Source organism: Mastigoproctus giganteus, chromosome 13, assembly GCF_048544385.1.
Source record: "Mastigoproctus giganteus isolate SK-2022 chromosome 13, ASM4854438v1, whole genome shotgun sequence".
In the NCBI taxonomy this organism is placed as follows: domain Eukaryota; kingdom Metazoa; phylum Arthropoda; class Arachnida; order Uropygi; family Thelyphonidae; genus Mastigoproctus; species Mastigoproctus giganteus.
Window position 1 is genome coordinate 39,314,360 of NC_143587.1, and position 14,320 is coordinate 39,328,679.

At 34.7% G+C, this 14,320-nt stretch overlaps 1 protein-coding gene across 2 annotated transcripts in view; it reads right to left on the reverse strand.

The window, feature by feature from the left end:
- Window positions 1-14,320, reverse strand: part of Ndae1 (Na[+]-driven anion exchanger 1) — a 490,785-nt gene that overhangs the window by 69,607 nt on the left and 406,858 nt on the right. For both annotated transcript variants that reach the window (XM_090387778.1, XM_090387777.1), the window contains exon 21: window positions 5,627-5,803. In XM_090387778.1, the coding sequence (XP_090243904.1) occupies window positions 5,627-5,803 (177 nt within the window). The remainder of the gene's footprint in view (window positions 1-5,626; window positions 5,804-14,320) is intronic.

Consider the following 14,320-nt stretch of genomic DNA (forward strand, 5'->3'; position numbering starts at 1 on the left):
TTATGTTAAGTTAATATTAATATCCTACAAAAATAATTTAACATCAATGGAAATATTCTTCTAATCTTGGCAGACGTCTTTCAGAAGAAGCTTGTTTGTTTGTTTAATGGTTTTATGACACATCAGTATCTGAGGCTATATTGCACCAAGTTAATAGGGTATAAAATATAAAAATATAATACTGTATTTCTTTGATTCTAAGACTCACTTTTCCCCCCATATAAATGTCTCTAAAAATAGGGTGCATCTTAGAATTGCAGTTTTTTTTTTTTTAATTTTCCCGCGCTTTGCACAGCACCACACTTTTTTTTTTTTTTTTACATGGAAACCACGCCTCCAAGTTTGACTGTTATCGCATTCTACAATGGAAATGGAGAATGCGATAACCGTCAAACTTGGAGGCAGCGGTGATTTCATGTGCTTTTGAAATGTGAAGCCACTGTTATTTCATTATGGTAGAGCTCACTCAGCGAAAATTAGGAAGTTTTGTTTGTATCTTCGAAAGTATGTATGAAGTGGAGTTACTGTATTTCGTTAATTTTGATCCCTTATTGCACATTAAAATGTCAAAATGATTGCACTATGAAGCCGCATTGAAACTAAAAGTTATTGTGTATGCAAAAGAAGATGGAAATAGAGTTGTGGGTTAACATTTTGACATTAGTGAAGTAAATGTTCGTCGTTGGAGAAATGACTGTAATTCCATATTTTCGTGCAAAACAACAACCATGTGCTTTACAGTTCCTAATATATAAATAAGAATGGAAGATTTCCACAAGTCAATGAAGCTGTGATGTTTTGTAACGGAGACACATGCATAAGGATTACCCATCACCTGACAAGTCATGCAATTGAAAGCTGGAGAATTGCCAAGTCCCTTGGAATAGAGAAAATAATTTTTAAAAGCAGTCGCGTCTGGTGCGACAGCCCCATGCATCGTAGTGGATTATTGTTAAGGCACTGAACCTCTATCTGTCAAAAAATTTCTGTAGACTTTCAAGACAGAAGCTGATTAACTTTCAGCAACAGGTGATGAAATTAAAGAAAAAAAGAAACCATGAGTTTAGTCAAATTGGAAATGCTGATGAAACCCCAGTCTTCTTCGATATGCCTTGAAATTACACAGTCAATGCTAAAGAAATCAAGATTATAAAGCACGAGCTACGAAAAATAGCGTATCACCGCTGATGGTCGAAAGTTGCCACCACATTTAATTTTAAATAGAAAAACCATACCGAAGAATGAAATTTTTCCCAAAGATGTTATTGTGGTGCACAAAAAAATGGATGGATGTCGGCAGAGCTTATGGAAGACTGGCTAAATGTTGTGTGGAATAGACGTCCTGGAAGTCTTCGTAACCCACCTACATGCTAGTACTTGATACATTTCGTCCGAACGTGTCAAAAATAAAATTATGCAAAAACGTGGTGGCTTGGTTGTGATTTCTGGTGGCATGACTAGCCAACTGCAGCCACTCGACATTTCAGTCAACAAACCATTTAAGGATTACTTGAGAAAGGAATGTGAATCCTGGCTGTTGACCGACAACCTTCTGGAAAAATTAAGAAAGTACCGGCATCAAAATTGGCAGAATGGGTATCAACTGCTTGGAAGCTGATCCCAGAAAGAATAGTAACGCACTCATTTAAAAAATGTTGCATCACCAACACTCTCAATGGCTCAGAAGATATATTGTGGAATAATGAAGATAATGACGGCTCAGAAGGACCCTGAATGTGAAGCAGATATTGATATTGATTCAAATGCAGATATCGACGGCTCAGAAGGAAGTGATGAATAACATACTTACTGAAAAATACTGGTGCTATTGTTGATAGTAAATTGAATTTATTATAATAAAAATTTGATAGATTTATTTTAGTGTTTTATTTTATTTATTTATTTTTTTTAGAATCAAAGCTTTTTTTTCTGAAATTAAGGTACTGAAATTAAGGTGCATCTTACAATCGATGGCATCTTAGAATCGAAGAAATACAGTATTATAATAAATTAATATATTATATAAGAATATATGATATAAAAGTTATAGGGCATAAAACAAAATGTTCTAGATAAAATTATATAAATTAATAAGTTGAAAAAATTTAAATATATCTGACATGCTGTCATTGTCCAACAAAATCTGTCTGAATGTATAAGGCTCAGAAAGATGTGTAAAACACAAAACAACGATCATTATTAAAATATCTACATTCAATTAAAATACGATGGACTGTTAAAACGGTGTAAATTTCTACACATAGGATGATTGTCTGCCCTCAGCAGATAACAATGTGTGAAGTGACAATGTCAGATAGAACAACTTCCTCTTTCCAGTTCACGTGCAGACTAGTGACTGCCAATGTTCAATTACAGGCTTAATCTCATAACTTGTTTGATGCCTGCCTGTGCCACAAGTGTTGCCATTGGAAAAAAAGGTTTCTTCTGTATTAATGGTGTACAGGCCATTAATACAAAAATTGGCTCATAACTGTTAGCCCCCCACAGGGGGGCTAACAGGTATGAGTCATAACAGGTAACAGTCATCCTCACATATACTATCTGCCCTCAGCATGTGAGGATGACTGAGTTCTTTATTATTCTGATGACTTAGAGTAAGTCCACAAAATGACTTTAGATGCTAACAACTTTTGGTTGAACTTAAATATTTAAATTCAATTCTATCATTCAAATTCATATTACTTTTCAGTATAAATTCGATTGGGCTGAAAAGTAACCACGGAAAATCAACCTAAATAATATTTGCTAAGAAAAAATGGAAGAATGGCATAACTATCTAAATTAACAACATTCAAATTTCTTGAATTCATCTAGAATGAGTTAGCACATTGGGAGGAGACTTATTTCATGTCTCATATACATTCTCACATTTGTTCAACATTTCAAAGAAACAAGTCAAAATATTAGCAGTAATACAGAACATAAAAAAGAAAAACAACAATAAAATTATTATACAATATACTCACTGATGCATTACACCAGTTTTCCTGCATGCATTGGTAATGTGGTTTTGTCCCACTGGCACGTACCAAAATTTCTCATCATTGACTAAAGATCACTAATTAAGTTACCCAGAACTCAAAAACAATCTCCAAGTCAGTGATGCTTGCTAACCCCCATGTCATACCTTGGAAATGACTTGTTGCTGCTAGGAACTTTACTACCTTTTTTGAACTAGTGACACGAGTACGACACCCCTGATATCTCCAGAGTCCTAACAGACCCTCAAGAAGAATAAAGTATTGCACTGTAAACTTAATAACCTTGATTGCCTCAACTATTTCTTCCTGGTTAAATATAATTCTCCTGTGCAATATGCTCTGCCTCAAAGTTGACAAGATGTGCAACACTAAGACATACAGAATCCAAATCTTGTCGCAAACATTCTCACATATCCAGTTCTAAAGATGGGCCTACTTTTTTTTTTATTTGGTAGTTGTTGGCGCATCGGCTTCTGTGGCCATAATGCACCTCCCAAGGTTTTTGCAGTACTTTGATCCAAGCCCGAGGCGGGATTCAAACCCCGACCTTTGGGTTGCTATGCAGGCACTTTACCCACCCGGCTAGCCCGGTCGGCCCGTGGGCCTACTATGGATGCTTTCCGTTAAGTGTGCTGTTATTTCACCATATGCCTTTAACTGAAAAAGTCTTTCACAGATTAACTTTGGGAATACAGGATGCTCCTTCTAGTAAAAGGACAAAACATCTAGTACCCTTAAATGACTAAGTATGGTATTTTTAAATTGCAATCATGTGTAAGTGTTATTTATTAACATAAATTATGTTATATTAACTAAAATAAAATATAAATGTTCAAGGCATAAATATATTATGAGTTTAAAATACACTATAAAATATCAGTGTAAATATACCATAGTTGAACTCATAATGAAAAACTACGTAAGTAGTGTAAAGGCATCGATTAATGAAAGTTTTTCATTATGAGTTCGCTATGGTGTATTTATGCTGATATTTTATAGTGTATTTTAAACTCATAATATATTATCCATTCAGAATTTATATTTTATTTAAGTATTATCTTGCACACCTTTTGGTATCTCTCATATTGCGGAACTAACTTCACAGCTGAGTTGGCATGATTGCAACACTAGGGTACCTGCCCACCTGCCAAGGATAAGCCAATAAGCCTTGAAAGGGTGCAATCTGGGTGGTGGTGCCCACTGAGAATAAGTAACATTAGTCTTCTTTATTAGTGAAGTGTACTTATTCGAGGTAGTGCAATACATGGTAACTCATTGTGAAGGTAGTCACAATATGAAATACAATTAAATCAACGCCTTTACACTATTTACGTAGTTTTTCTTTATGAGTTCACTATCGTGAGTTCACACCGTTAACACAGGAGATTACATAATGTAGCATTAAATGTAATGCTACATTATGTAATCTCCTGTGTTAATGTACACCATGTATTAATAATTCATATACAGCCAGGCCTCGCATAACGCAAGTTCAATTAACGCGTTTTTCGGTTACCACAATTTGAAAAAATTATACCACTTTTTACTTTACACGATGCAAATTTCCAGTTAACAACAATTTTTTTTTTTTTTTTTTTTTTTTTTTTTAATGTGATAATTGAAAAAGATTTGAATTGTGCGTCGGACAGGCAATAAACAAACGTTTGACTGTTGCCTGCCTCGATGTGTTCCATCAGCCATCATAAGAAGACTTGTTGCTTGTTTGTCTTCCGCTAATAAAGTCAATGCAGACTTGCATTTAAAAATTCTAATTTTTAAATGAGCCAGATGAAAATGTTACTGTTAAGGAGATAATGGTAAAAGAACTAGATGAAATCTTTTGTATCGCAGAGAACCTCAAACATTATGTTTGAGGTTCTCTGCGATATTTATTTTGCCAGGGCCCAGCGAAGACTGTTGTTGGCTATCAGAAACTGATTGATGAAAAGAGAAAGTCAACACTGTTCAAACGACTCTGTTCAAATATTTCCATAACAAATTGTTTCTTCATTGTGTATTTTATGTCAGAGGTTCCCAAACTTTCTTGGTTCATGGCACCCTTAGTGTCTCAGTATTTTTTTCACTGTGCACCTAGACCAAAAGAAATACCTAACAGTTCCATAATTAGGTCCAAACAACTTAATAAGAAATGTTGAAACTGTAAACTACCTCAAGCTAGTAGTCTGCGCAGTGACTGACAGATGTAGAGTATCACTGTTTCTCTTGAAAATTTTAAATATTCCGCAATGCACAGTTTGGGAACCGCAGTTTTATGCAATAAACATTTAATTTCATAATTATTTTCATTATCTTTTATATGGTATGCAGTTAAATTATTTAAAAGGTATTTTTAAAATTTTTTTATGGACATTCCTCTGAAGGTCAAGGACAAATTATAATTTTTCCTATTGATTATTATATTAGATTAACGCGTTTCCGTTTTGGGCCATGCACTCGCGGGACGAATTAATCACGTTAATTGAGGTCAGCCTGTACTACAGAAATTTAACTGAACTAGCTACCTATAATCAAAACAGATGATGTTAAATCTGTAACTCTCCTAGCTGGAAGACTGTACAAGGCTAAAACTGAAAAAATAAACAAAGGTAATCTTTTATACTTACCATAAGTGGGAATGCTATTGAAGTTGGTTTATAAGATTTCAGAATCCATAACATTATCAAACAGGCCAGCTGAATTGCAGTAAATATATGAACACGTGCTGTAGGAACATGCCGCAGAAACATATAATCCGGTTGATATTTTTGAGGCATGAAGAAGATCAAAATGCGGTCAAAAAACTGAAATACAAATTCTCCAAGTTACTGAGAGTTTGTGTTTATCAAGTATATTAGATAACTATAATAATAATCAAATAACATAATATTGATTTCACTAATGAATTCCTCTGTAGTAAAATCTCATTTTATAATGGACATCAGCATAATTGAATGTTTCCTAATTCTTTTGAAAAAATAAGTAGAAATAGTTCAAAATTGTGCGCTTTATAATTTTTAATTTTAATATAATTTTATTCTTTATTTTAATAACATATCAGATAATAAATATAAATAATACCTTCAGCAACAATAGTTTTAATTATCAAACAAATTTTTATACTGCCTATGCCTCAGCAATGTGAAATTGATACCACAAACCACTCCGACTCAGGAGGAGCACATGACACATTTTAAACCATATACAATATGGAATCAAACAATTTTTACAGTTATACTTTTAAAATAATAAAAAAAAATTAATGATGCAAATCAAAAGTGAACACCACTTTTGATTTGCTGAGGCAGTTACACTGATGTAATTCTAAGAAGCAATCAAAATTTTAAGTATTTCATTTTTGGTGTGCCAAAAATGATGCCTGCCAGAGAGCTAATAATGTTAGCATTAGTAGAGGCATATGATGCAAGAAAGCAAGCTTGTGCAGCATCAGCCAAAAAAAAAAAAAAAAAAAAAACCCCTCCCATTTGTTCCAAATGCCTGTCCAGCTCAGACTTAAATAAAGAGATGAAACTGACTATTAATAAAAAGATGAAAACATGACAATAAGCAGTGAAGTGCAACTGAGATGGATTGAATTTATTTACATTGTGAACGTGATGAAAGATGTGATATGCAATTGTTAGCAACATATCACAGTTAGTTTTAAAGGATCTGTATTAGCATTATTAATTTACTATAATTTATGAACAGACAATGCATGTATAGAAAATTATATGTAAGGTATGTAAAACACCTATCTTACCTACAGTAATAGTAATAGACACATGTGATGCAAGAAAGCAAGCACATAAGCTTGCTTTATTGCATCACAAAAAAAAAAAAAAAAATTCACACCATTCCCTCTAAATGTTTGTCCAGTTCCTCCTTGAATTTATTTAAGCTGTCAACTTCCACAATGACAGATGAAAGTTTGTTCTAGCAATTAACTACCTGCTGGCTAAAGACAAATTTCCGCACATCTATTCTATAACTGTCTTTTCTTAATTTGAATTTATGCCCCCTTAGGTTCGTAATCTGAACAAGTGGAAGAATCCCATCAGAATTCAGCATGCTCAACCCATTCAAGGCCTTATACACCTCAATCAGATCACCGCGCAGGTGCCTAGTCTCCAGCCATTGCAATTTGCAGAACTTAAGCCTCTCTTGGTAAGAGGATCCCTTTATTCCACTCACCAATCATGTTGGCCCCTCTTTGTACTCGTCCTAGCAACTCTACATCCTTTCTAAAATGAGGCCTCCAGACACAGTACTCTAGGTGTAGCCTGGCCATTGCCTTGTATAACAGGATAATCACCTCCCTGTCCCAGCTAGAAAAATTCCTATATATTATTGACAAGACTTCATGACCTGCCCTGGCAGCCCATCTGCACTGCTCACCAAACTTCATATTTGAAGTTTGGTGAGCCATAGTACCACATAGTTGGTTTGTTTCTCTTCAGTTATTGCTACCCATATGCAATACTTTGCATTTGTCAATATTAAACTTCAGTTGCCACTTCTCAGCCCATTTTCCCAACTTATCTAGATCCAGTTGGAGCAGCATAGTGTCTAGTGTCAAGTGTCTTTACAGCCATTAACAACCCCGCCAACCTTTGTATCATCTGCAAACTTGGACATTAAACCTGATATATCTTCATCAATATCATTGATAAATATACAAAATAACAATGGGCCCCTCCACTAATAACATTTGTCCACGAAGAGCAGTGTCCATTGATCCCTTTATCCATTGTAGCAACTTACCTTTAATGCCATACCTCTCCAATTTGTATAGCAGTCTTCGATGTGCAACAGTATCAAAAGCTTTCCTAAAATCCAAGTATATGATATTAAAATTATTTTTGGCATTCAGTTCCTTTGTGCCCACATCATAGTATCCAATAAAACTGGTCAGACAAGATCTCCCTTTAACAAACCTATGCTGTGTCTTAACTATTACTGCAGTATTGTCTAGATGATCCTGCAATGCTTCCATTATTTCCACCAGTGATTCCATTATTATCCCCAAAACACAAGTTAAAATAAAGGTGACACAAGTTAGTTGTGTCACATTTTGAACCCCTTTTGTGAACTGTTGATACTCCAGTCCATGGGGGCAACCCCTGAGTCCAAGGAAGTTCTCATAATTATGGCTAAGGGTTTGCTTACTTCCTTTGCTGCATCCTTTAATATAACTGGATAGATCCCATCCATTCCAGGTGCCTTCCTTATTTATCTTCAACAATTTGCTCTCAGTTATTACAAAATCACTTAGCTCCCTGTTAGTGTTTGATAAACGTCTGGCACTCCCCTCATTGAATGACTCCTCATGTGTGAATGTAGATGCAAAATACTCATTCAGTTTATCAGCTACCTGATTATGATCATCAATAGTCAACCCATCTATGTCAAGTGGTCCAATCTGATTCACCCCTTTCCTTCTAGAGTTTACATAAGTAAAGAACTCTTTGCTGTTTTTCTTTGCATCCTTTGCCAGAGATTTCTCGTAATCTGCCTTTGCTTGCCTAACCTCCTTTGTGACTTGATTACAGACTGGTTTATACCTGCCATAGGCTTCTGTTTCACCTGATACTTTATATGCATCCCATACATTCTTCTTCTCTGCCATGAGCTTCATTAGTTCATCTGACATCCATTTAGACCTAAACCTTGAACAGTATTTCTTAGTTGGAATGAAAAGCCTATTTTCAGAATAAAAAAATTTTATTAATGTATATCAGTACAGTTGAAGTCTTTATAGCAACCCCTCTTTTTAACATCCCAACATGTTATAAGATGATGCATAGGACCCAGTTGATCTTCCAAAAACCTAATATTTTATATTCATTACAATGAATTTGAAAGACAAATTAATTTTTTATAATGACCCAAAATTTTTCATCGCTGTCTTGTTTTTTCACATTTTTATTACAATGTTCACATTTTAGAATGAAAGAATACTGAATCTAATGATGTGCTTGCAAGCTGACTGTGAAAAATCACTCAGCAATTTCCCACACAAAATGGCAATTTTTCACACTCACTGGGATTGTGAAATTAATTTCAAGTAGAAGTTCATTCATTATATAGTATTTAGACCCTGTTGGTTTATAGGTATGGCTCCTACAAAGCAGGTAGCTTTGCCAATTGCAGACAAATTAATGCAGTAGTAGTGACACATATCTTGTAACAAAGTGAGGCATAGCACCAGACAGATGCCTTTCTCTCTTTTTTTTTTTTTTTTTTTTTTAATTTCTAGAACAAACTTTTGGGTATTTTGAAATTGTTCATGGATTATATTAATATAATCCATGAACAAAACTTAAATTGCATGGATCTTTTTATTTTTTTAACAAAAAAAATATTTTAAAATAATTTAGTGTTTTTTTTAATTTTTTAATCACTTGCTATTTTAAAAAAAATCAGGAAAAAATATATCAATTCTTCAAAAAAATTAAAAAATTGCATCAGTCGAAATGTAGACAAATTTTGATTTTTTTTTTTTTTTATTGAAAAGACAGCATATGAAATTTCAAATGTGTGCATGCACATATTTATCGGCTTATTATAAGTACAAATACTTCTAAAAAAATTTAAAATGTATGTGCATATTAGATACAATTCTACACTTTTATGTTTAGATTTTTTCAAAATTTTATTTCTGTTGCAAAATACTGAATGAGCTTTTGCATCTACATTCACACAAGGAATTCTGCAGGGAAGTGGAGACCAGAAGTTTATCACACTCTAACAGGGAGCTAAAACTGTTGAAGTTAAACATAAGAAAGGCACCTGGGGTGGGGTGGCACGGGGCACCTGGGAATTACAAGTCCTGGGGGTATTTGTGCAATGAGATATGAGGTTCTTTGAACAGTGCAGATAGATGTCAGGACACTCATGTGGTTTTATCAACTATATACAGGAATTTTGCCAGTAGACATTAAGGAGATGATTACCTCTTGTATAAGGCAATGACCCTATATATTATTGACATATATTAATGTATACAGGTTTGGAAAGCCTCACGGAAGGATGTGGATCTGCTGGAATGGGTGCAGAGAATAGTAAAAAGATTACCTCTAACCATAAAAAAAAAAAAAAAAAAAAAAAAAACCTTCAATTCTGCAAGCTACAGTGCCTGGAGACTAGGAACCTGCAAAGACATCTGACTGAGGTGTTTAAGAATTTAAATAAATTGATTAAGCATACTGATGGAATCCCTCCTCTTGTTCAGACTATGCACACGAAGGACAAATCAAATTGAGGAAGAATGGTTGCAGGACCCATGTGCAGAAATTTGCCTTCAGCCAGCAGGTAGTTGATTGTTGGAAAAAAATTCCATATGTTGTTGTTGAAGTCGGTTGTTTGAATAAATTTTTTTTTTTTGGCTAATGCTGTATAAGCTTGCCTTCTTCCATCTGCATTACAGCTGAAACCCATTAAAACACAAATCCGCTTATAAGGTGATGCAAGCATGGCTCCAATTTTTCGTCAGTAGAAATATGTTTTTAGTCACTGAAGATCAGCATTTTGGATTCCTTGTGAACACATGGTGATATTTTTCTTTTAACACGAATCCACGATATGCATTATCCTTTGATTTCCATTAGAACAATAATAAATAACTTGTAACTTTACTTGTTCACTTGTATCGTGGAGGCACTCGCTGGTTTGCAAACTGGACTTAAATTTCTTGAAACAGAAAAGGTAGATTCCCTTTCAATTTTACAGTTAAAAAGAAATAAAAGAAATGCAATGAAACCATTGATAGTTTTTTAAAATATGAAAGACTTGAAAGTAATGGCTAAAATGTGCAAGTTTGTTCTCTTATGTGTACTTAGCAGTTGAAAGAACACCGATGGCATTATGTTTTCCGTTTTCTCCTGAATTTTCAACCATTTATTAATATCAAAACAAGAATATAACAGTCAATGCAACCACGTGGAAAATCAGTTTGTGACAAAAGGGGTGGGGTGTGTGTGTGTGTGTGTGTTTATGTATATTTTACATGAATATTCGTTTTTTTTAAATACTTTATTGTATAGTGTATTAACAAAAGATTGAAACAACACAATTGCATATTATTCTTTGCATGATTTTTCTTAGACGTAGTATTCCATATGTACTAGCAAAATTGATAGTATGTATGAAGTTTGAATTTCAAAAAATGGTTAGAATTTTCTAATGCGATCCTGCTTATATCGCAATGTGATTCTTTGGACCCAGAGCATCACATTATAACAGGTTTCACCTGTACTAACACTAATACACACTAAGTGGCCAGTTCATCACATGCACCAACCTAACAATTACTTTAGCCCTCAGAGCAGTCTCCGGTTATCATCTCTAGCATCCTTGCAATGCATTTGGCTCCTGGAGCCAAATGCATTGCAAGGATGCTAGAGATGATAACCGGAGACTCATCCTGCAGTCTGCCTCATAATAGATAGCAGCATATCCCTGCCATGTTCTGCCCCACTCACACAGATGCTAAATAAAGCCGACATTTGATGACCGAGTATAATTTATACATAATTTATCTACCATTACCAGATAAAGTGTGACCATGAAGGAATGCATTTTGTTGGCACCAATGTTCTGTAGCATTCAGATGTTGATCCAATTGTATCAATGGACCTAACATTTGCCACAAAAACAAATCCCATACCATCACACTTCACTATAGGTCTAATGTTTGCAACTAACACAATAATCATTGATTTGTGCTGCTGTCACCATACCTGGTAATGCCATGAGTAAGTATGGAATGAATTAAAATTAAAAATATTAAATTATTATTTCAATGGGCCCAAAGTCTATGCTTATATTTGTATATTCAGCTGTCTTTAGAAGAGCATATTCACCAGCTACTTTGTTGTGTGGTCTGAAACACACAGAATAGCTTATGGGGGCCTACCCTGTCCACCTGGTAATGACTCCTCTTGATCAAAGAGAACTTCAAGAAATTCTCTCCAGTTAGCAATGGGGATCAAATCCAGATCTTTTCAAACAAACAGCTGATCATGCCACCTACACTGCCACAGAGAGCCATCAGCCTGGAACAACTGGAACTGGGATTCACTGGACAAGCTGACCTTTTTCTACTCCTCAATGTCCAGTGTTGGTATTCCTGTGCCCAGTACCCATAGCTGCTTGTTTTTGGCTGACAACTAGATAAGGTTGCCTGCTGCTATACCTCATCCATAACAGAATCCAACATGATGCAGTCAAATATATCTCTTTATTCACCACTGTCATTTGACAGATTGTGGTTTATCTGTTAGACAGAACAATTCTTTTCACTCTCCATTAGCCTCAAATATCAGCAAGATATTTCTATAGGACTGCCATTGGCTAGATATTTCTCAGTTAATGGGTCACTCTTAGTATTTTTTACACACTGTTGTATCATGAACATTGCCACATTGGCAGGGTGGCAATGTTCATGATACACTGTCTCATCTGGTGTCATCTATTACACCTTACTCAAAGTTGCTAAGGTTGCATTGCTGGCTCATTTTTTTACCAACCCGAACACATACCATCTTGGGCTTACAATACCGGTCAAAATCTTAATACCGGTATTTCGGTATTTTTAATTTATGAAACCAGGATACAGGTATCCCATTTCCTTACTTTATTAATACCGGTATTCCAAAAAAAAAAACAAAAAAAAAAAAAAAAAAAAACACACATCGTTTTTCTCAATAAATTTTGATGACAGTTAATAAAGTAAGGAAAAAACAAGTACTGTAATTACTTGAATTCAAGTTTTAAATAAAAATTTATTGCAATAATAAATATTCTAAAAAAAATCATTAAAAATACATTTATTCTAAAAACAAAAAAAAAAAAAAAAAATACATTTTGTTACTGCAAAGTTTATTTATGTTTAAGCATCCACACTACCTGTCTGAATAAAGTGAGCTCTCAAGAAACATAAGCAATCAATAGTATGATCTTTTAAAATGGATCTAATTTTGGTACACACAATATGATAAGCAGCAGAAAAACGCCCTTTCGGATTCTATTCTGGTACTGAGATAATCGTAGACGATCTCAGTCCATATTTTCTAGGCTTTGAACTTTTTTAGCAAAAATAGTTAAAAGTATTTCATTAATTTCCGACTGAAGTTCATCTTTTAAAATCTTGTTGGAGTCAGGCAATTCTTATTTTGGAAAGAATTTGCAGAACACTGATGTTCTGTTCCACGTTGGCGTTCCATGGTTGAATTACGTTCATTATTTTCTGAAGGAGAAAGACGTTTTATTCAGTGAAGTATAATTTTCACTATAGTATCTTTACTGAGTCTGGAAGAGAGCAAAAAGTGCAGTTAAGGAATTCTTCACATATATAAATGCAAAGAACAGAAGGACAAATCAGATTGGACCCTTATAAAATGGACGTGGAATAGTATTAGATAACATAGCTGAAGTTGCAGATGAACTCAACGGTTACTTTGCATCGATATTTACAGAAGAAAACCCTTCTGTAAATATTGATGCAAATGAGAAATTGAGATGAGATGAGATGAGAAATTATAGGAGTGAAGTTGAAAAAAAATTTCACATGGTGATTTAATGAGAAAACTTTTGTGCCCACAGGCAAGTAAGGCTCCTGTGGTTGATGGCATATACCTTATAATCTTAAAGGAGGTGGCAAGCGAGTGCATTGAACTATTAAGGCTAGTTATGAGAGCATCACTGGACTCAGGAGATATTCCGTGGGATTGGTGTAAATTGAAACATAAAGGCACTTTTAGGAGCGTAATGGGAAATTACCGACCGGCCAGTCTAACTTCAGTAGTAGGGAAAATCATGGAAGCAATGATCAAGGGTGGAATTCAGGATCATTTAGATGGAAATGGAATGATGTTTAAATAATGTTTAACAAATCTGGTTAGCTAATTTGACAGGTCACTCGTTAGCTGGATTTAGGCATTGTTTACTTGGATTTCAGCAAAGCATTTGACTCAGTCCCACATGAGCAGTTACGTTATAAGTTGGAGCAGGCTGGAATTATAGGGAAAATCCTTAGATGGATAGCACGATGGCTTGAGAGGACCAGGCAGGGGGTTGTGATAAATGATTATTCCTCAGATTGGGTTAATGTAAGAAGCGAGGTTCCTCAAGGATCAGTATTTCGACCACTGTTGTTTTTGATCATCTTAAACGACATCTATGAAGCGATATACGGTGTGATGTCTAAACTTGCAGATGATGTAAAGATCAGTAGAGTAGTTAATGATTGCTGCCAAGCAGAGCTTCTTCAGAGTGACCTAGACAGACTTTCGGGATGGTTAGAAAAGTGGCAGCTTTAA